Raw genomic sequence first — 23883 nt, 5'->3', positions numbered from 1 at the left:
AAACAGCCTCCTGTTGCCAAATAATAATATTCATAGGAAGTTAGATTTTTACCTTTCCTTTGTCTGTAACAGAACAAGATAATGGGACCAACTCCAGGTGAGCTTCTGAAGGTAAACAGTTTGTCTTGGTATCCTTGGCCCCTCTCTCTGGATCTGCCTTTCCTCCACCTCTACATTCTCAGAGTCCTCCAGCTCTCTGTGGACTTGGTTTACAAGGAGTGCGAGCTGCCTTTAAGGGCGATAGACTGAATCTAGAGTGCTAAGAGTGTGAGAAGTCTGGGCTGGTGGATCTGTCCATGGTTGCATCATTCCAGATGATGCATACTTGGGAATCAGGAGAGGAGTCTAGAAGTCAGAGAAGAAAGGTCTAACACAGACAACATTGGGGAGAGGGACTGGAACTGTTGGAAATAGTGACCAGAATTAGGTGTGAGCAGGAGAAATGGGATAATTTCAGGCTATGACTATGAAATCAGAGCCTGGAATACATTGCTTTATAGAAGATGGACCAGTGGACCTAACCATTTTTCTCATGGATGCTGGAAAGGGCTCCTTGGCTGTCACTCATAGAATCTTTAGCATCCTCATCCCTTTCTTGACCTTACCTCTTCTGTAGACATTCAATTTTCTGCCTACTAACACCCTCTATCAAAATAGGAAAGAATCTGAAATCAAACATTAACATTTTTTGGGCAATTACACTTCACTATGAATCTTAGTCACTGTATCAGCATAACTAGTCATTACCATGTTAAGTGTTTTAAACCTCCAACTATGAATGAAAGATTTTATTTCCTGTTAATACTCTTAGTAAACAGATAGGGAGAAATATTTTTGCTTATAGGTTCTTCAGATATATATTATGTATCTCCAGTCCCAAAGGGATCGTTTCTTTTCATACTCCTAAAAAACTGTGAATTTATTCTAAAGTTACCACTTTGTTTCCACCAAGTAGCACTGAAGTGCTCCAAAGTTTGTTATACACTGAGCAGTTCAGCCATGTGAGTTGAGTCCAGTTTGCAGTTGCTATCTGCTCAAATTAAACATCCGGTAGAAGCTGAAACGCCAGCGATTCCTTACATGCATCAGTTGGGCTCCAATCCAACTCCACACCCAAGCTTCTACTTCATCTTATTAATCTAGTGCCCACAGGGCCTCCAACAAGTCAGATCTCTCAGTGCCTTTTAATTCCAAACAATCTCTGCTGGGAGGAAGCCATTCAGCAAATCATTTTTTAAAGTTTCTGATACCTGGTTATCTGACTGAATGTCCGTAATCTTCAGCTTGTTTCATATAACATCCAACAAACTGGCAGTAGTTAAGGGCCAAAGCACCAGAAGCTTCAGACTGAATATTTTAAAAAATATTTGTTTGACATTTATATAGAGGGACAGGGAAAAGCAGATCTTCTGTGATTAAAACCTAGATATAGATTCAGAATTAGTTACCTTTCTCTAAACAAACATCTCATCAAGTGTTCAAAGCACAGTCCCCGTTTAGAGGGAGAGGGAGTATATACACTCACACACTTGAACATACAACCTACACATTTATCTGTAGTTCTTTTTTTTTTTTTTTTCTTTTTGCAGTATGCGGGCCTCTCACTGTTGTGGCCTCTCCCGTTGCGGAGCACAGGCTCCGGATGCGCAGGCCCAGCGGCCATGGCTCACGGGCCCAGCCGCTCCGCGGCATATGGGATCCTCCCAGATCGGGGCACGAACCCGTATCCCCTGCATCGGCAGGCGGACTCTCAACCACTGCGCCACCAGGGAGTCCCTATCTGTAGTTCTTGTTCTATAATTTGTGCGTGCATGTAATTTTGTCAAGCCAGACAACCAGTGGCAAAGTAGAGGGCATAAAAGTAATTAAATAAATTAATAGACTCCAGAAAATTGCACCATGCTATGCATTTAGTTTTAGAATTTCAGCAGATCCTTCGTGTGCATATTGCCAAAATACTCAACAGAGTGAGGTCAGCACTTGCGGGGAGGGTGTTTCTTTCTCCTCAGGGCCCATCTGCTTCTGTGGGAACAGGGCTAATTCACATTTCACAGTTACTAAGGAGGAGCGTATAAAAACCTAAGTTAACTGGCACCATTGATGCTTTAGTGCCCCTTACACATAGTTTCCCCTGGATGGTTGCCTGACATCTTGACCCATGAACTGGCTCTGACTAGATTCCTGCATCTATTATGAAGGAGCCAAATGTGTGTAAATAGAGTGGATGACATGTGCTTTGGCATGAAGTTTTCATGGTACCAAGGCTATACATATAACTTTCTGTATTGGGGGATGAGCGTAGGATGGTGTAGAAATGCCTATTTAGCTCTTCTGAGCAGGTGGCAGAGGGTTACTCAAACCTTTTTCTCTCTTAGGTATGTCATTTTTCTGCATAGCTAGATTGCAGTGGGGCCTAAGAGACAGAGACTCACAAATTCTGAGTCATGGAATCAAGAGTGTGAGGCAGTTGAGCACACTGCCGAGAGAGTGGTTGAAGTAACCACTGTGGAAGCTGTGCTAGGAGACGGGGTGTATGAGGAAAGCGGCTGGAGGGGATGGTGGCCTGGAGGGGGCTGAAAAGCACCTGTAGTGGGGGAATGGGAGTAAAAAAGTCTGTCAAAGAGAGGTTGGGGGCACAAGGGACTTTCTGTTATTGTTCCCCAGGTGAAGTGACGACCAGGTCCAGAGTGGAGCGATGGCAGAGGGTCATCCCGGTAGAATGGCGTGAAGGTCTTAGGAGTAGTGAAGTAAAGGAAATCCGAGGCTAGAGTGTTGGCTGGCTCCTCAGTGTGACTGCTGAAATTACCTAAGATAATGGTGTGCTCAGCATGGAGAGGAAAACCATGAACCAGATGCATTCTTCAGTGCAGAGGAGTGAGAGAGAAGAATGTAGATAACAGTAGTAAGGGAGGATGACAGGAAGGCTTAGCAGACAGTAGGCACCTACGAAGAAAGAAGGCAAAAGAGTAATGATCAGAAAGTGACAAAAAAGCACTGAGGTCTGCCCTTCCCCCATCAGCTCCCCTCCTTCCTCCACCCTTCCCCATCTCTCAGCTGAGGCCTGGGAGAATGAGCAGCTTCCCCTGGGAGAGCAGTGGAGGAAGCAGAAGCCTTGGGCAAAGTCAAGTTTGGGTAGGAACAGGAGGTAGAGGTAGCATTCGTGAAGAGGTTAGGGCACGTTTTTACAATGGATTGGGGATATTAGCCAGGAGAGTACTGAGAATTTGGAAGAGGTCAGCAGTGGGAGGAAGGGCATTTTCCAAGGCAACACAGTACTACATAGAAATGAGCATCCTAATAGGACAAAGCATGGAGGGCATTTGCTTTGGGGTGGTGGTTGAGGCATCAGGAATAAAATGCATGGGGTAAATGGAGTAGATGTCCAAACAAGCATCAGCTAAGACCCCAGGCTACATAGAATACCTGATGGTAGTTAGAGGCCTGCTCTTTTCTGCCTAAGGTCAGCAGAGACTAGCTAATCTGGCTGTGATTGGTTCTTATGTACTGGTTAATAGGGTATTATAATTTTTGCCCCAAGTCTCTATTGGACTGCATAAGCCCATGGGCCATATTTTTTTCTAAGAAATTTACCTAATCAGAACTCCAAAGTCTATTTAGTTTAAACTTTTAATCTGGTTCAAGTTATTATCACCAATTTATTACCAGTTAGGTCTTGGATTTCAAGAACTAATGTTGGAGCATGTATTGGAATTGTACAATAATTTTTGTTCAGAATTCAGCACAACTTTCTATCATTATTCAATAGTTTTTTTGGCTTATTATTACACATTGTCAAATACAGGCTACATTTTAGTTTTTCTTTGAAAACAAGTAATTGAACTGTATGAAATCAGAAGGTTATGTTTCCAGCATAGAATGACTGTTTTGATACTCAAGATAGGGCTCAGAACTCAAAGGCTGTCTTAAAATTTTAGCTTTAACAAAAATCATAAATAAAAGCTGCACTTAAAAGAAATCACTGATACATAACTAAAAGTGAGTAACTGAGCACTTTTTGCTGACATCTGCATCATTTTGATGCTTAATGGATTCCAATTGCTCAAGTAAGTATTACCAGTGATGCTGCCCATTTCATGCTGCTGGCCTCTGACAGCACAATGAAAATGTGGGAACTTGTAAGGACAAGTGACACATCAGATAAAATCTGCCTACCTAATAGTATGTGAGGAGGACATTGAAACTTTGATATAGTAATGGTTTTATTTTAAATGTCTGAGTCTTAAAAACCAAACCAAACTGTACTTTGTTTTTGTTCACTCTTGGGGTTTCTCTGGTTTTCCTTCTTAAGAGTGATTTTGTTTGCAAAGTGTGGATATCCATTAAGAATTTAAATATTAAATTGTGTCCCTGTGGGAAAGTGACAATTATCCCTTACCTTGAAGATCCCATGGCTCACTGAGAATGGCTAGGAGTTCCAGTGCAGCACACATTCTAGCCCATTTTTCTTCATGCTACATGTCTGGAGGATGCTTCTATCCTAAGATATTATGTGTTCGGTGGAGCTCACCAGTAGCAAAGAGAAGAGCCATTGGCTCCCTTTCCTAAATCCCAAACTAACAGTAAATAAAGAGAACAGAGAGCAGATTTGTGAGGTAACCTCTCACCTTGGATGAACTTTCAATGTGAGTATCTGAAAAATAGTAGGATTTTCGTGGCTTAGAAAGAGATCAACTTACCTGTGTGCACTGAAGGCCCAGTGCCCAGGAATATGGCCTGTGACTCTATCTGAACTGAAACAAAGGCCAGCTATCCAACATGTGCTCACCTGACCTGTTGGCCCTGATCATTGGTGTCAGGTGAAGGAGTGACCTTTCTACCATCCTCTTCCCAGGTTAAGGCAAAGGAGTCATCGTATATTTGCTTTTCTTTATTGCAGGACATTTGTGAAGATATTTCTGATCATGTTGAGCAAATCCATGCCCTCCTTGAAACGGAGTTCTCCCTGAAGCTGCTATCCTACTCCGTCAACGTGATTGTGGACATCCACGCGGTGCAGCTCCTCTGGCACCAGCTCCGCGTCTCAGTGCTGGTTCTGCGGGAGCGCATTCTGCAAGGTCTGCAGGACGCCAATGGCAACTACACCAGACAGACGGACATTCTGCAAGCTTTCTCTGAAGAGACAAAGGAGGTGGGTGTTTTCCTTGAAGCCAAATAGTGCATTGTCAGGTGTGATTATTTGAGGATGTTTTCAGTTCAGAGGTGTGGGATAGGAATTCTTTATAGGTAAATAAGCAGGTCCTAAGCCAGGTGTTGAATCTAGCTATAGTGACTAGAGGCTAGGGCACTTCTAATGTGAATGAAGCTAAAAACCAGAGTTCATTCACACCCGGTAGTTTGCACAGATACCACCCGTAGCTGTTGGTGCTAACCTGGTTTCCTGTTCCTCGTTCAATTATTTGATAAATATTCATTGAGTGCTTATATGGGCCAGGCACTAGGTGCTAAGAGTGTAATAGTGATCAAAACATGGCCTTTGCCTTCAAAGAGCTGAGACTAGTGGGGAGTGGAGGCAAGTGGACAGACATTAAGACCAGACTGTGATCTGCGTGATCTACATGCAGATACAATGGTCTACATGATGCCACTGGAGGACAGAGAAGGGGCACCTAATTCAGACAGGGAAGCCTTTACAGGAGGAGTGAGTCTAACCTGAGACCTGAAGGAGAAGCAGGATTAGACTGATGAACAGAGGTAGGAACTGTCCTAGACAGAAGGAATGGCATGATCAAAGATCCAGAGGTAAGAGAGAGAATGGCAGCCTCAGAGAGGAAAAAATTCAAGGGACCAGGAAGCAGGATTTGAAGTAATATGTAAGCAGAGGTTAGATCATGAAGATGAAAAGCCATATTAAAAAGTCATATTGGGGCCTCCCTGGTGGCGCAAGTGGTTGAGAGTCTGCCTGCCGATGCAGGGGATACGGGTTTGTGCCCCGGTCTGGGAGGATCCCATATGCCGCGGAGCGGCTGGGCCCGTGAGCCATGGCCGCTGAGCATGCGCGTCCGGAGCCTGCGTGTCCGGAGCCTGTGCTCCGCAACGGGGGAGGCCACAACAGTGAGAGGCCCGCATACCGCAAAAAAAAAAAAAAAAAAAAAAAAAAAAAAAAAAAGTCATATTAAGAGAAGTGGACTTTATTTTGAGGATAACAGAAGAGTTTGTTCAGGGAATTGATGCAATTCAATTCATGGTTTAGAAAAATCATTCTGGTTTCAGTGAGTCATATGGACTTTAGAATTTTGCACAACCAGTATATTTAGATTTTTTTGTACTCATAGTAAGCATAGTTTAAAGAGTTTGTTGCTGTTAATCTTGATTCATAGCTTAAGAATGAACACTGTAAAGTTAAGTCCAAGTGAACTTTCCTATTCCCAAATAAAACTGACATATATGTCAGAGCGAGAGAGAAAGAGAGAGAGGGAGAGGCATTGTGCTAGCTAAGTAGGGGCTATATATACGTGTGTGTGGATGGATGGATGGATAGATAAATAGATAGATAGATAGATAGATAGATACCATGTATAGATACATAGAGTGTGTGTGTATGTATATAGTCCCTTGGCTCTTGAAACCCAGTTTAGTGCTCTACTGTTGATTTTGTGGAAAATATGTATTATACAAGTTTAGAAGGCATTTATATAAATGTGGATTAAAAGGCCTTATAAAGAGTGTTGCATCTCATTAAGTTATTAATGTTTCAGTGGCTCCAACATTATCAACAGCACAAAACAAATCTGGGCTGCTTCTCATAAATGATTTATATTTGTTGATTATTGTTTTTGTAATAATGATGCTCTTGCTGTGGCAAATTCCCTGCAGGCCCTGGAAGTTTCTGGGAATGAAAATCTACTGGGCTCACTTCTAACTTTAGGTCACAGTCTTTGTTTTCATTTAGCTTTTCCTAATATTGTGGCAATGAGGGAGGTGATACAGATTTTGGTAGAGTTCCTTTTAAAATTGTAGAATGAGTATGTAGGTGTGTGAGATAGTCCTCAGGTGCCATCCATCCCAAGTGGGATCCCTAGAAGGTCCCTGATTGGGACCCTTGTGGTTATGGGAAAATACACAGAATCCCAAACTAGTCAACTCTGCCCTAAATCTGGTGTTTAGGAGGAGGTGTATGCTAATGAGGTGGGAGATCAGAGATGGGGAAGGTTTGTCTAAACTCTGAAGAGACAGTACTTTAGATATCTACCTGGTATTTCCAATCTGTACATTCTTTTTTTGTTTCTACCCATGTGTTCTCCTGGCTCTGTCCAAAATCCAGTATTGATCAGTCATCAGATCTGCCCACTTCCAACCACTTAGCGGCGGCATTAGAAATCATTGAGTCAAACCAACTCATATTACATATTTATTTATTCATTCAATAAACATTTACTGATCACAACTCTGATTAGAGCTGGGGATAAGAAAGTGCTCTAGGGTTTATTGTTATTGTTGTTATTGTTGCTTTGTGAAATATGTTCATCATGTGTTTATTTGAACTTGTATTATTCACAAAGTGGTAGCCCAAGAAAGATGAAAAGCCATTGAGACTAACTAATTGTTACTGGCCACTATTTTCACAGCTATGTAGCGAGTTTATATTAAGTAGTACCCATCATGGGTCTCACAATGTGAGCTCAACAATTACTTACAGATTAGATTGAAAGCAATTTAGTGCATTTTCATGTTTGAAGTCAGTCTTTAGTCCTGTTGTAGAGATGCAGGAATACGTTGTATGACGGGTAAAGGAACAGTGGATTCTCAACCATCTGCTTTGTGGACATTTCTCTGTGAATTGAAGCACTGTCTCCATTACCATCTTTCCTGAAGCAATGGATTCCTGATCCTATTTGTTAGTGTTATTTGTTTCTGTCAGCACACTGGAACTGGGGAAAGTAGGAAGAGAATTAGGATAAAATTCTCAGCTTTATCAGAATAAATTCAGCTGTGAAAGATTTATAGAATGAAGAGGGAGATGGCGTAAAACATGCTGATAAACTAGAATAGTAAATGTCCTTCCAGTGAAGGTAAATTCATTTTTCTCTTTTTGGAAGTCAGTTGAGTTTCATAGTCCATTAGATAATAGGTTTGGAAGTCAAGAAAGTGTCAAGTTCTCTTTCTGTCTGTACAAAAACAAAGTGAGTTTTATTCCTTTACTTAAATATGGAACAGACCATATCTTGTAAACAAATTGGCAAATGCCTTACTGAAACAAAACCAGCTGAACAAACAAAAAATACTTTAGGGCAAAGCTCCACTTTGTGTAAAAAATGTGTTATACTGAAATTTTCTATATTTCAGATACTGTGATAAGCAATTTATATTTATTGTTTTATTTAGTAAGGAGAGTAATGGGTATTAAAAGTAGTTCCATTTCGATATTACTCATCCATAAAAAAGAATGAAAGATTGCCATTTGCAGCAACATGGATGGACCTAGAGATTATCATACTAATGAATTAAGTCAGACAGAGAAGGACAAATACTATATGATTATCACTTATATGTGGAATTTAAAAAATAATATAAATGAATTTATTCACAAAACAGAAACAGACTCAGAGACATAGAAAACAAACTTATGGTTACCAAAGGGGAAAGGGAGGGAGGAGGGATGAATTAGGAGTATGGGATTAACAGATACAAACCACTGTATATAAATTAGATAAAACAAGGATTTACTGTATAGCACAGGGAAGTATATTCAGTATCTTGTAATAATCTATAATGGAAAAGAAACTGAAAAAATATATATGTAACTGAATCACTTTGCTGTACACCTGAAAATAACACAATATTGTAAATCAGCTATACGTCAATTTAAAAAAATAGTTCCTGGCTTCCCTGGTGGTGCAATGGTTAAGAATCCGCCTGCCAATGTAGGGGACACGGGTTCGAGCCCTGGTCCAGGAAGGTCCCACATGCCGCGGAGCAGCTAAGCCCGTGCACCACAACTACTGAGCCTGCTCTCTAGAGCCCGTGAGCCACAGCTCCTGAGTCCATGCGCCTAGAGCCTGTGCTCCACAGCAAGAGAAGCCACCGCAATGAGAAGCCCGTGCACCGCCATGAATAGTAGCTCCTGCTCGCCACAACCAGAGAAAGCCCGAGCGCAGCAACGAAGACCCAACTTAGCCAAAAATAAATAAAATAAATAAATTTTTAAAAGTTCCATTTTATAGATAGAAAAACTGAATTTAAGAGAGGCCAAGTGAATGCTTAAGGGCATAAACCTAAGAATAATTAAATAAAACAAGCAAAACCAGCTCTTAACTGATCTCTTTGGTAAAAATAATAATAATTGTTTCCTTCTTCCTTTCCTTCCTCTTTCCTTTCTACCTCCCCTAAATATTTATTGATTTCTTACTCTTTATAAGGCACTAGGCATTCAAAGATGAATAACACATGCTATTAAATGTTAGGAATCACTGTCATAATTTTGTTAGATCCTCAAACAGTTCTGGGAGGTTGGCAGGGCAAGTGCTATTATCCTTATTTTACAGATGATATTATTGTATCCGTCTTACAGGTAAGAAGACTGAGGCTGAGAGAGGTAGTCACACAGGTAGTGATAACTGTTAATAGTAGTAACACAATAGCGAACATTGATTAAGAACTTACCATATGCCAGATGGTGTGGTAAGCACTTTACCTAAATGATACTCACCCTCTCAGTGGGAACACATTGGTCCTTCCAGAGTACTCACATCATTGCACTTTGTGTGTTCTTCCACGAGCACTTATCACAGGGCAATTTATATTACGACAAAGTGTGTGCTAGATTTGAACTTCGTGATTGTTGACACCAGATTATAATCATCTCTGTATCTCCCACAGCACCTAGTATCGCTGTATATAAAAGTCGATGACTTGAACTGAAGTAAATAATGCAGATAATAGCTGCTTTAAGTGTGGAAGAGGGAGATATCACTGTAGGTTGGTTGACTGGGATTGATCATGGAGTTTAGTTATTTGACTCATAATTTCAGCCTGTAGAAAATGGAAATTGTCAAGAATTATTACTATAGTATAAATAAAAATATTGAAAGACTTTGTCTATTTTCCCTTTTCCCATCAGAAACTAAACTTTGCCTTGCTTCCCATTTCCCTATCATTGCTTGTTCCTCTTAGTCCACTGCTGCTGTCTGGAAGGCAGTCAGAATCAGAGCACCAACATGGGAGTGCTGAAAGGAATCTGAGCAAGGGCCTCGACCTTGTGGTCTGAGGACTCTGGGGGGCTGTAGCCTTCTTGTACAAGGTCTATGAATTTATATGTTAGTAATTGAAGCATAACAAACACCATGTAGTGAAATTAGGGGAGGAAGGGAAGAGAGAGGCATACAAAATTTTTTGCCGTAACCATAATTAAAACAATGAAATTCTGTTTTCAACTCTTCTGAGTAAGGTCACTAAATCAGGGCACAAAGTCAACTCTGAAATGGCAGTGGACACTAATATAAACCTTGGGGGCATTTCAGTAGGGAGATCTTCAAATCTCTAAATTAGAAGTATCAAATCTCATGTTCCGCTGGTGACAGAATTCACTGTTAAACAAAGAAAGATCTGAGAAGGCATTTGGAATTAGAACTTCACTTAACTTATTTATGGGCAAGGAGCAAAGCAAAATTTCTTGTTTCAAATTAGGGAGGAAAAAGGGTTTCCTTGATGTCTGAGACAATATTGAAGCCAGCAGTAAAGTGAATAAATTGCTCATCAATAAAGTGAATAAGTTACCATCTCCATAAAACATAACCTTCATCTGAGAAACTGCTTCATAACATATTAAATGGGGGCCTGTTTGAGTTTGGACATTGCTAGGCTGCCATGATGCAGCTAAAAGCACTACAAAATCAAATGTGGTATTTCTAAAATAAAAAGGCCAGTAAAAACAACATGCACTCTTCCCCCACCTCCATATCCACCTGTGACTTTATTACTTACATGCATTAGAAAACTATCTGGGAAGGTGGTCCAGTAGAAAGCAGTGGGACTAAAATATTAGTATTACTAAGCAATATTTTAAGAAATGAAACTCATTATTTATCGGCTCTGAGAAACTTCAGAGAACTTTATGTTTTTTAAATTGCCTCTGCACTGTGAAATGTAGAAAAATACTTTTGAGGAGTGCTCTTAAATAATAGCCAACTGTGTTAAAATATATGGGTAGATGCTTGCCACTTGGTCTTTAGGATATGAAATGCATATGCTATGTGCTGTTTTTTGTTTTTCAGGGAGGGATTTTTTTTTCACATTAAAAAATGCAGTATGAATTAAAACTAGTTACCCTTGAATGACAGTCAGCCATGCACAGCAGTAGTTGGCCTTATTGGGAACAGAACGGGAGAGGGCTCCCTTTGGAGCATTAAGTGTTTTTGAGTATGGTATTTTCTTTTCCAAACGAAGGACTGGCTAGGGAAGGGATCTTCAGGGGAAGACTTAATTAGGAAAAGGCATCCATACCCTATTATCTAGATGTCTCATGCCATATGTTCAGCTAACATCATTTATTGAGTACCTGTTATTTTTGAACAAGACAGTATCCCCTGGTCTTAATGTTCTGTGACCACCAAAATTGGGATCAAATACTTTCCCACGGTTATGGTATTCCTTGCCTGTCCAGAAGCAGGTAGCTGACATTTTCATGGGTCTAATTTTTACCTGAACTCTCACATCTCTTTTTTTCTATTCATCATAGGAACATTTTTCCTTAATGCCTCTTTGACCTCACTTAAGTAGGTACAGTGCTGTAACTTTGTGATAAAAATGATTAAAAATAATGTAAATTTCAAATAGTTAATAATTTAAATACTAATTTATGGGATAGCTTTGGAGCTTAATCGCTATTTATAGTACTATTTTTGTAAAGGAGTAAGTTCTGAACATTGAACAACCAAATAAAAAAAATTTTAGTAAATACAACCTGATTTTAAATTGGAATTTCCTCTATTATCCTCTTGAAAATTGCATGAACTGTGACTTTTGTTTGACTGGCTCATTCCTTGGTGTTTTGGGCTTCTGACTTTTTTCTTTAAAGATCCTGTTCCAGATATGAAGCATAAAAGCCAAACAATTCTAGTTTAGACCATTTTTTGTTGATATTGGCAGTTAATATTGGTTTCCTACTTTGTGCAGTATATTTTAGCATAGGGACACCTCTCATTTTGATGAAACTTCCCCCCTTGTTATATTTGATTAGTAAAAAAATACATAATAAGTCATAAGAGTAAGCATTCATTGAGTACCCATCCATGTGCCAGACTTGTGTCTTACATATTCTGTCTTCTTTAAGCCTCACAACAGCCCTATGGCATGGCTTATTGTTTCATTTTTACAGATGAGGGAAATGAGGCTTAGTGATATCAAGCTACTGGTTCCTGATCACATGAATAATTAGTGCTTGAGCTAGAATTTAACTCTGAGGTTTGGGCTTTTAATTACTGGAATCAATGAAAACTATATAATCAGAGGAATAAACTTCATGAAGGCATAGAGATACATTCCAAAATGTCTTCATTCATTCATTCATTCAACAGATGTATCTTTGAATTCTGTGTAGCTCACTATGCTAAGTGTTGCAGGTATCCTGGAAAGTCAGCCATTTTCTATGTGATTTATACTCTTATGGTGCTTACAAACTATTGGGATAAACAGATTAATCAAATAATCACAATAATATGTATTTAAAGCTTTAGATAAATATTTAAAGGAAAAAAACATAGTTTTGGGTTTTTTTTGCTGTACACGGGTCTCTCCCTGTTGTGGCCTCTCCCGTTGCGGAGCACAGGCTCCAGATGCGCAGGCTCAGCGGCCATGGCTCACGGGCCCAGCCGCTCCACGGCATGTGGGATCTTCCCGGACCGGGGCACGAACCTGTGTCCCCTGCATTGGCAGGCGGACTCTCAACCACTGTGCCACCAGGGAAGCCCAAAACAGCGTAGTTTTATGAGCACTTATAAGAAAAGATTCTGACTTAGGTGGGTGTTTGGAATCTTGCAGAAGTGAAGCTTGATCTGAGGTCTGAGGGGTGAGTAAAAATTAACTAGTTAAGGGTTTTATAGGTGGGAAGCTTTCTTGGCAGTGGAAATAGCATGTGCAAAGGCTCTGGGGCAGGAGGAACACATTCAAAAACTGGAAGGATGATACCGTAGCCGGGTACAGCCAGCGAGGGGAGAGTGGCTTGAGAGAGGCCTCTTCATATCTGTTCTTAAAGGGTTTGGGTTTTAACCTAGCAGCAGGAAGTTAATAAAGGATTTTAAGCAGAGAAGTAATAGCTTCAAGACTTGAAATTTGTAAAGGTTACTCTGGTGGCAATGTGCAGGACAAACTGGAGGAGAGGGTATGTCCGTTTAAAATAACATCCAGTGAATCAGAGAAAATTATGGCACAGGGGTCAAATTATGGGTCAGACAGCCTTTGTTTAAGGCTTAGCTCAGCCTTAGTCCCGAGGCTATGTCCTAGTTATGCACCTTCTTTTGGCTCAGGCTCCACTTACGTAAAACAGGGACAATCGTACAGACCCCAGAAGAAAATTGTTTTGAGGATTAAGTGAAAAAGTAGTAGTGGTAATCAACCACCCCCATTTATAAGATGAGGACATTGAGGCCTAGAAAGGTAAAATGAGGTTTTTCATCATTATTATTTATCTGGATGTTGTGGAATAAGAGTGAAGGGAGTAGGAGGTAAAGGCAAGGTAAAGGTCTGAAGGGAGAGAACAAAGCAAAACAATTGACCCCCAAAACTTGATGTAAGGTCCTGGAAAGGCCAGATCTTGGGATAACCTGGTTGAAATGATACAGGGTCCTGCTCACCCCATTCCTCCTCCAGGAGAGCAGAGATCAGGGGATATAGCCACCCTTTACATTTCAGTTTTCTTCCTTCATCTCCTGAGGGCCTCAATTAGACCAGCTATCCTTCAGCCTGGTAGGCATGAAGGATTCCAGGGGCCCTTCTGCCCCGAACAGATCATCAAGTAAAAGTCTCCCCATTTGTTGTGTGATACCAGCACCTGCATTAGTAATGAGAAAAGAACCTGAATTATACAACTAAAGATTAAAAAATTAAAAACACTTACTTATAATACTATTTTTTAGCATAGGGGAATTTCAAATCAGCCTACCTTGAAGGAAGGTGGGCACTTGGCATCTAGCACACACAAATGGAAATGGGGGTGGGGGTGGAGGGTAGGGGAGAGTGCACACAGAGGGCGGGGATGGGGGCTAAGATGATACACTTTTGACTCATTAATTTTCTCCAGGATTTCCTCTGTTTACCTTTAAAAGGTGGGGACAAACAGAAGTTGGCCTTGAACTATTTTTGTTATGTATGCAAATTCAATATTTCATCTTCTTGTGATTTGTGAATATATATTTAACACAACAGACTTACTATAATTAATTATTCTACTTTAAAATATTTACTGAGCATCTACTATGAGCTCACCACTGTGGTAGGTGATGGAGTGATAAGCAAAAGAGACATCCATGGAGATTTTACTCTCATATTATTTTGTTTTCAGAAATGTTGTTACTTAAGGCATCACTTAAGAAATGCTTACTAAATGAAAAATATACCATTTTAAAATAGAAAGTTAGGGTAAGAATGGTTATTTTTGGCTTGGCCTTGACCATTTCTATCAAGGCTCTGTTCTCCAGATTAAAGAAAAATCCTTAAATATTTAAGAACAGGATACTATATAAAGCAATATGATAATTAATTGAATATGCCTTTCTGTATCTCAAACCAGAAGCAATTGAGATTGATGCATTTTTGACCTTTATAGTGGCCTCTGCTGAGATTTCATGTGAGCAGCAGTTGAATATAATGTTGCATTTACTGAAACCATTTCCGTTGTCTGTTTCAGGACCGGCTTGATGCTCTAACAGAAGTGGATGACTCAGGACAGTTAACTATCAAATGCTCTCAGAATTACTTGTCTCTGGATTGTGGCATTACTGCTTTCGAACTGTCTGACTACAGTCCAAGTGAGGATTTGCTCAGTGGCCTGGGTGATATGGCCTCTAGCCAGGTCAAAACCAAACCCTTTGACTCTTGGAGCTACAGTGAAATGGAAAAGGAGTTCCCTGAGCTTATCCGAAGTGTTGGGTTACTTACGGTGGCTCCTGATGCGGTCCCTTCCAACTGCAGCGAAGCAGTTAGTGAGGAGGTGTCTCAGGTGTCTCTTTCAGCAGATGACAGAGGTGGATGTGAGGAAAACAGTGCGGCCACAGCGGAGGAGCAGCCAGGCTTAACGCGGGGGCCGTCATCTTCAGGGGAAGCTCTGACAAATGCTGGACAACCCTCTCTGGAGACTGTGAAGCAAGCATCTGATTCCTCTTCCCAACTTGGGGCAAAGAATCAACAGCCTCTTCCTTGTGAAAATGCAACCCCCAAGCGATCCATCAGAGATTGCTTTAATTATAACGAGGACTCTCCCACACAGCCCACGTTGCCCAAAAGAGGGCTTTTCCTTAAAGAGGAGACTTTTAAGAATAATCTGAAAGGCACTAGTGGAAAGAAGCAGGTGGTTGATCTCAAGCCTGAGATGAGCAGGAGCACCCCTTCCCTGGCGGACCCTCGTGACAGAGCTAAACTTTGCCTGGTGTTACAGTCTTCTTACCCCAACGGACCTTCTACTGCCAGCTGCTCATATGAGTGTTTGCACAAGGTGGGGGATGGGAATCTTGAAAACACAGTCACAAGTCACATTAAGGAGATCTCCTCCAGCCTGGGGAGGCTGAATGACCATAAAGAGAAACTTCAACTTAAAAAGCCTCACAAGACCGTAGAAGAGGTGCCTTCATGCCAGACACCTAAACGGGACCCCAGTTCAGGCAAGCAAGCCAAAACCACTAAGGGCTCAGTAGTGCCGAATGGAATTCCTTCTAGCACTTCCAAGGCCATAGAGGGGCCAGAAACAGATTCTGCTTCCATGTCCTCACTTGAGCCATATAACCAGAGTAGTTGGAATGCGAAATTGCCAGTGCAGTCAGAAACATCCAGTTCACCACCTTTTAGTCAAAGCAGTGAGTCCTCTGCTGGCTCAGACAACGTCATGTCTCCGGTACCCCTTCTTTCAGAACACAAAAGCAAAAAAAGCTACACCTCCTCCCCAAGTCACGTCACCAGGAACGGTCAGGTTGTGGAGGCCTGGTATGGCTCTGATGAGTACCTAGCACTGCCCTCTCACCTTAAGCAGACAGAAGTATTAGCTTTGAAGTTGGAAAACCTAACAAAGCTTCTGCCTCAGAAACCCAGGGGAGAAACCATTCAGAATATTGATGACTGGGAACTGTCTGAAATGAATTCAGATTCTGAGATCTATCCAACATACCATGTCAAGAAGAAGCATACAAGGCTAGGCAGGGTGTCTCCAAGCTCATCCAGTGATATAGCCTCTTCGCTCGGGGAGAGCATTGAATCTGGCCCCCTCAGTGACCTTCCTTCCGACGAGGAGTTGTGCGTGCCTCTCTCTGGCATGAAAAAATACATTGATGAGAAGTCAGAGAGAGCTTCATCCTCTGAGAAAAATGAGAGCCATTCCACTACAAAGTCTGCTTTAATTCAGAAACTGATGCAAGATATTCAACACCAAGACAACTATGAAGCCATATGGGAAAAAATAGAGGTAAGGGTGGTCTTCTTAATCTGAATGATTTCTTACCTGATTTTTGGAAGTATTGCTGGGAAAAGGTGAACTCTTCCCCACCCCATGATAAAATGTGTTGCTATTTTTGATAAACATAACCGATTCCCTAAAGAAAGAAAAGAAAAAACACACAATGATCACTGAGTTGTAACACTGGCATTACTAGGAACTGCCCTTGTCCGTGCATTAGCTTGATGTGTCCCTGCTGGTATACATCTCTCTGTTGATATTGCTCAAACCTAACATGGCTCCTGATGAGTGGTGGACCCCCTTGAACAGAATACAAAATAAGGTAGAACAGTAGCTGTGCACATGCCAGTACCTCAGGAATACATGGATGGAAAGTTCCAGTTACCCTCAGTGCTTTTTTGATTTGTTGGTTCTAACCCCAGAATAGCTCTCACATCTCCAATATTAACTTCTTGTAGAAAAAGACCAGATATTTCTAATTTATCAGGAATTTTTTTCTTCAGTCTTCCTCCTCTGGCTAATAACCATGCTACCTATACTGTGTACCATCTATGGGCTCTGAGATTGGGGAGTTGATATTTTGGGTAAATCTGTACTTTTAGAACCAATTGTTATGTGATGAAATCTTTAAGGACAGACATCAAAATTCTCAGAATTCAGCTCCTTAATGTAAGCTGTGATTTAAGATACTGGATGAAAGTATAGTACATATGGACAGAATGACCTGGAAGAAGAAAATGAAGGTACATAAAACAAAGAGGGTAAAGCTAACAGCAATATATAATAATCGTAACATATGTTAATAATTGTTTACTAAGTATTTATGTGTCCAACCCTCACAACAACCCTAATATTAACCCCATTTTACGTAGAGGAGACTGAGGCTGAGAGAGACCAGGCAGTCTGCTCTACAACACATACTGTTAACTAAATGCTCCCATGCCTCTCCATTAGGAAGTGACTAGTACATACTACATGTAAATACTGTAGTATTGTAGAGAAGAAATAATATCAGTAGAGCTAGGATTTGCCTGGGAAGTTCTTGTGAAATAATAAACCTTCATTGGGGCTTTGAAGGATGTGCCAGGATTTAGAGAGAAGGAAGGTGGGCATTTCAGGTAGAAGGAGCAAAAACCAAAACGCAGAGGTGGGTATTGGGAATGAGCATGGTATTGGGGTCCACAGCTGTCTTGACTGGAAGGTCAGTGAGCAGAGAGCAATAAAAGTTTCCATACATTTAATAGACCTGGTAGCTGCAAGGCCCTGATGGCCAGACCAAGGCAGTTAGGATTTGTTTACCAGGCATCCATGGTAACTTCTCTGAAAGGGACTGAGAATCGTTATACAACTAACAATAACTCATGTTCCTTGGGCTCTTATTTTGTGCTGGTTCTGTGCTAAGGGCTTTACATGCCTTATTCTACTTAAGTCCTGGGAGGTAAGAACTTTTCAGATGAAGATGCTAAGGCAGATTGTGGTTAGGAAACTTGCTCAAGGCCTCACAGCTAGTGAGTGCAGAGCCAGGATTTGAACCCAGAGCCGGCACACTTAAAACAGTGTGTGCCATGGCCTCCAATAGCCTTTCTGGAAGGCCTAATTGGCAATAACAGGAAAGACGGTCATGGCAGCCATGGCGGTGACCAGTGCAGAGATGCCTGTGGCAGCCAGTGTTAGGGGCTGCTGTGATGGGGGATGGGCGAATGGGGGGCGCTGTTGATAAAGTGAATGGGATCCAGGAAACTGGTTCCAGCCCTTGCTCAGTCATTAAAGCCAGGAGTGGCCCACAGCTAATGCTGCTCCATTCTGGGCCTCGTTTCTTTTTTGTAAATAGAGATGTTTTAAGCAGATGATGGCTATTATACCAACTTCCAATGGAAGCATCCTTTTATTCCATAGTTGTACAAAGATGAAGCTAAGTTTTCAGTCTCTAGGGACTGGTGTAGTTTTGTTTGTTGTTTTTTTGTGTGTGTGTGTGGTACACGGGCCTCACACTGCTGTGGCCTCTCCCGTTGTGGAGCACAGGCTCTGGATGCGCAGGCTCAGTGGCCATGGCTCACGGGCCCAGCTGCTCCACGGCATGTGGGATCTTCCTGGACCGGGGCACGAACCCGTGTCCCCTGCATCGGCAGGTGGACTCTCAACCACTGCGCCACCAGGGAAGCCCTGTAGTTTTAATAGAAGGAAACATTTGGATGGGTAGCTGCTTGAGGTGGAGGTGAGGCAGGTAATTTTTAAAAATGCATGCACTGATATTGAGTATACGATGAAACTTTTAAGAGGAAATGTAGGCCATTGGAAATACTGTCTTAGAGTTGGGATATGAAATGAAGCCTAAAAGGGCATTAAGCCCCTTCCTCAGCCCAACTTCCTTTCAATGCTTCAGGCAGGGGTGACTACAAATCCCCATGTTAGTTGACCTTGGGTATCACATTCTAGCTTTGACCTCCTCCATATAGTGACCCAGAAAACGTATTCAACCAGGAAAATATAACATAATAAGAGAGGGTATTATTTAACATCTTCCTTGTATCAGGCAAATACTTGGCACTTTACCTGAAGTAGTGCTCTCATAAGATTCTCAAAACAACCCTACAAGGTAGGTTTTATTATCTTACATTGACCACTTCTCTTCCTCTCCAGTGCTCCCGCTCTGGTCCTAGCCACCATCACTTCCTGCCTGGATTACTGAGGTAGTCTCCTAACTGGTTTCCCTGCTTCCATTCTGCTCCCCTTACAGTCTATTCCCAACAAAGCAGCCAGAGTGATCCTTTTAAAACATAAATCAGGGATTTCCCTGGTGGTCCAGTGGTTAAGGATCCACCTTCCAATGCAGGGAATGCAGGTTCGATCTCTGTTCGGCTGTGGGGGGCGACTAAGATCCCACATGCCGCGGGGCAGCTAAGCCTGCACGCCACAACTACTGAGCCCGCGTGCTTCGATTAGAGGGCCCGCAAGCTGCAAACTACAGAGCCCACACATTCTGGAGCCCGTGCGCCACAACTAAGACCCAACACAGCCAAAAAAAAACAAAAACATAAATCAGATCATGTCACCCCTCTGCTCAAAACTCTGCAACAGCTCCCATGGCATTCAGAGGTCCTACATGGACTGGTCCCCTGATTTCCTCTCTGACTCATTTCCAACTGCTCTTCCCCATGCTCACTTCACTCCATTCCCCCTGGACCCTTTGCCGTTCCTGGAACAAGCTGGGTGCACCCCTGCCTTTCAGACCTTTGTCAGCTCCCTCTGGCTGCACATTCTCTGTCAGATACATTTTTTTTCTAATTCCTCCACCTCTTCTGAGACTTGGTCAAATAATAATTTATTAGGGAAGGTTACCTTGACCACCTTTTAAAAAGTGTGACCTAACTTCTTTTTCTTTTCTTCTATGGCTTTCACCATACTCTGTAATTTTATATAATTCTCTTATTTAGCATGTGTATTATTATTAATTTTTGTCTCCCCTTGCTAGACTGGGAGATCTGTGAAGGCAGACATTTTTATCTGTTTAGCTTGCTAATGAATCTCATGTACCTAGAACATTGCCTGCTACATAGTAGGTGCTCAATAAAGGTTGTTGAATGAAAGAATGAATGAGTCCCCATTTTGGAGTGGAGGAGTTCAGGGAGATGAAATCACCTCTCCTAAGCTGCACAGCTAATAAGTCATAGAGCCATGCTTCAAGCCCTATCTGCTTTGCTCTTCCCACTAGATAAAGTCTTGGGAATAGAAGAATTCCCTGAGAGACTGAGGATAGATGGAGAAGAGAAGAGGAGGACAACTGACTTTCAAGTTTTAGCCCAGTTACGAGGCAGGAGTAAGGAAGAGGCCTAGTTGTGGGGACCAGGAAAGAACAGGATTCTCAGGTATTAAGTAAATGAAGGGAGAAGAGATGTTTAGTATGATGAACACTAGCTTCATTCTTTGCAAAATGGAGATCAAGAAGAATAAGGATAAAGAAAAAAAATAACCTTTAGATTTGTTTTAAAGAGTCAGTGAGGACCTTAGAACTCATCCTGGAAGACATGGCTCCATTAGGTTGGACTCATTGGTACCAAGTTAATGGATGCATGACGTAGCTGATTCCTTTTCTCCCCAGAGATATAAATGTCTTCAAATGCTAGATTATGGTGTCCCAGCTATAGTTCAGTGACTCAGCTGTTTGTTAGCATTTTATCTCAGAGACATCTATAACCCAATTTAAAAACTTCTTTGGTGCCAGCTAAGAATGTCCTTGCACATAAATTATTTCAGATTCATTGCAGCAAATATTTGTCTGAGTGCTTGATCTTTGTAACTAGGCTATGTAAAATTGCAGTCTAGTCTGTGGTAGCAGCACAAAGGCAGTCACCCTTGCTGCTGCCTAGAGGTAGAGCTGGGATGTGGTCAGTAATACCAGGTTAATGGGAATATAGAAGAGGTTTGGTCCCGGGATTAACTTGGCACTGATTTCTGCATTTCTTTTTCCAAGAGGTAAAATGGTCCAGATAGGATCCATCCTATCTTTCACCCTCATTTCGACCATATGTTGACACATCAATGATACCACACTGATGATGGCAGTCATTAAAGAAATATCATGTTGTCCTGTGTTCTCTTTTCCTTCTTCTTCCATTGTGGTAAAAAAACATAACATAAAATTTGCCTCCTAACCATTTTTAAGTGTACAGTTCAGTAGTAAGTGTATTCATATTGTTGTGAAACAGATCTCCAGAACTTTTTCATCTTGCAAATCTGAAACTCCATACCAATTAAACAACTGCCCTTTTCCCCTCTCCTCCAGCCCCTGTTAGGCACAATTCTACTTTTTGTTTCTATGAATTTGACTACTTTAGATGCATCATATAATTGGAATCATATAGTATTTGTCTTTTTGTGACTGGTTTGTTTCACTTAGCATAATGTCCTCAAGATTCATCCATGTTGTAACATATGACAGGATTTCCTTCCTTTTTAAGGGTGAATAATTCCACTGTATGTATATACCACATTTTTGTTTACCCATTCATCTGTGGAGGGATATTTGACTTGCTTCCACTTCTTGGCTATTGTGAATAATGCTGTTATGAACATAGGTGTGCAAATACCTCTTCAAGACCCTGCTTTCAATTCTGTGGGTATATACCCAGAAATTGGATAGGATTGCTGCTGGACCATATGGTAGTTGTACTTTTAATTTTTTGAGAAATCACCATACCATTTTCCGTCATGGTTGCTCCATTTTACAATCCCAACAACAGTGCACAAGAGTTTCAGTTTCTCCATATCCTCATCAGCAACTGTTATTTTCTGTTTTTTTTTTTTTTTTTTTTAAGATAGTAACCATCCTAATGGGTGTGAGGTAATATCTCATTATGCTTTATTGGAGTATAATTGCTTTACAATGGTGTGTTAGTTTCTGCTATATAACAAAGTGAATCAGCTATACGTATACATATATCCCCATATCCCCTCCCTCTTGCATTTCCCTCCCACCCTCCCTATCCCACCCTTCGAGGGGGTCACAGAGCACGGAGCTGATTTCCCTATGATATGCGGCTGTTTCCCACTAGCTATCTATTTTACATTTGGATTTGGTAGTGTACATATGTCAATGCTACTCTCTCACTTTGTCCCAGCTTACCCTTTCCCCTCCCCATGTCCTCAAGTACATTCTCTACGTCTGCGTCTTTATTCCTGTCCTGCTCCTAGGTTCTTCAGAACCACTTTCTTTTTTAGATTCCATATATATGTGTTAGCATAAGGTATTTGTTTTTCTCTTTCTGACTTACTTCACTCTGTATAACAGTCTCTAGGTCCATCCACCTCACTACAAATAACTCAATTTCGTTTCTTTTTATGGCTGAGTACTATTCCATTGTATATATGTGCCATATCTTCTTTAACCATTCATCTGTCGAGGGACACTTAGGTTGCTTCCATGTCCTGGCTATTGTCAATAGAGCTGCAGTGAACATTGTGGTACATCACTCTTTTGAATTATCTCATTATGATTTTGATTTGCGTTTCTCTGATGATTAGTGATGTTGAACATCTTTACATATGCTTGTTGGCCATTTGTATATCCTCTTTGGAAGAATGTCTATTCAAGTATGTTGTCCACTTTTTAAATTGGGTTATTTGATTTTTTGTTGTTGAGTTGTAGGAGTTCTTTATATTCTGGATCTTAACCTTTTATTATATATTTGATTTGCAAACGTTTTCTCCCATTCCTTTTCGCTCTTTTGATTGGGCCCTTTGACGCACAAAATTTTTAAAGGATGATGTGGCCCCATTTGTCTATTTTTGCTTTTGTTGGCTGTGCTTTTGGTGTCATATCCAAGAAATCATTGCCAAGACCCATGTCATGAGGCTTTTATTTTATGTTTTCTTTTAGGAGTTTTACAGTTCAAGTCTTAGGTTTAAGTCTTTGAGTTATTTTTTATTTTGTCTCAGTGTGATTACCTCTCGTGCTTTAAAGATCTCACCCCTAGCTTTTTCGTGTGGTAGGACACAACTTCAAGAGACAAGATTCGTCTTTAGGAAGACACTTGGGAGTCACTCTTTTTAAAAAGTCCTGTCTGCCATTCTTTACTTGATTTGAAACACAGCTGTATTTTTCTTTATTTGTCCCCAGAGTAACTTATAATCAAGATCTGCTGTAAATTTAATTTTCACCTGCCTTTGATGTTTCTTTTATACCAACCACATAGCAGTTTTCCTAGAGTTGGTGGAGTGGTAGTCTGCACTTTGGTGTTTATAATGATCTCTTAAGAGCATCCTATCAGATAGGAAGCATTTTAAGGTTATTGGATTCCACTGTTCTTCACTGGCATTTCGTTTTGTATGTGCCTTTCCCTTATGCTAACCTTTTCCCTCACAGTTGCTAGTCTTCCTCCTATATCTGAATTCTCTCTCTTCCTTATATCTTCTCTCCTATTCTTTTTCGTTACTATTCTTCTGGAATATATAGTTTTCACTCTCTGGCACCTATTTTCCCTTTTAATTTCCTTCCCCAAGAGTATCTTCTACTTTCTTCCTCTGATGTTGTCCTAGAGATTCTCAGATTCCAAATATGAGAGGACTATGAGTTGGCTCTTCATCACCATTCGAGCTTGAACCCTTGATCTTCTCAGTACATTTCTTAGTCTTAGAAATATGTATCCAGAGGGTTGAGGAACTGTTTAGATGCAAGAATAAACAATTCAGTTTAAATATCAAGGAAGAAGCCACATTTTTAAAGAGTTGGGAAGGCTCAGCTTTGTAATTAAAATTGGAAGATTCAGGAG

At 41.0% G+C, this 23883-nt stretch overlaps 1 protein-coding gene across 2 annotated transcripts in view; it reads left to right on the top strand.

Annotated features, from left to right (window-relative positions):
* AKAP6 (A-kinase anchoring protein 6) overlaps positions 1-23883 on the top strand; it is a 499176-nt gene that overhangs the window by 208967 nt on the left and 266326 nt on the right. For both annotated transcript variants that reach the window (XM_060096326.1, XM_060096325.1), the window contains exons 4-5: positions 4898-5149; positions 14861-16624. In XM_060096326.1, the coding sequence (XP_059952309.1) occupies positions 4898-5149; positions 14861-16624 (2016 nt within the window). The remainder of the gene's footprint in view (positions 1-4897; positions 5150-14860; positions 16625-23883) is intronic.

The sequence above is a fragment of the Mesoplodon densirostris genome, chromosome 4 (assembly GCF_025265405.1).
Source record: "Mesoplodon densirostris isolate mMesDen1 chromosome 4, mMesDen1 primary haplotype, whole genome shotgun sequence".
Classification (NCBI taxonomy): Eukaryota; Metazoa; Chordata; class Mammalia; order Artiodactyla; family Ziphiidae; genus Mesoplodon; species Mesoplodon densirostris.
Note: the sequence above shows the minus strand (reverse complement) of the source record. Positions and strands in the feature narration are given on the sequence as shown.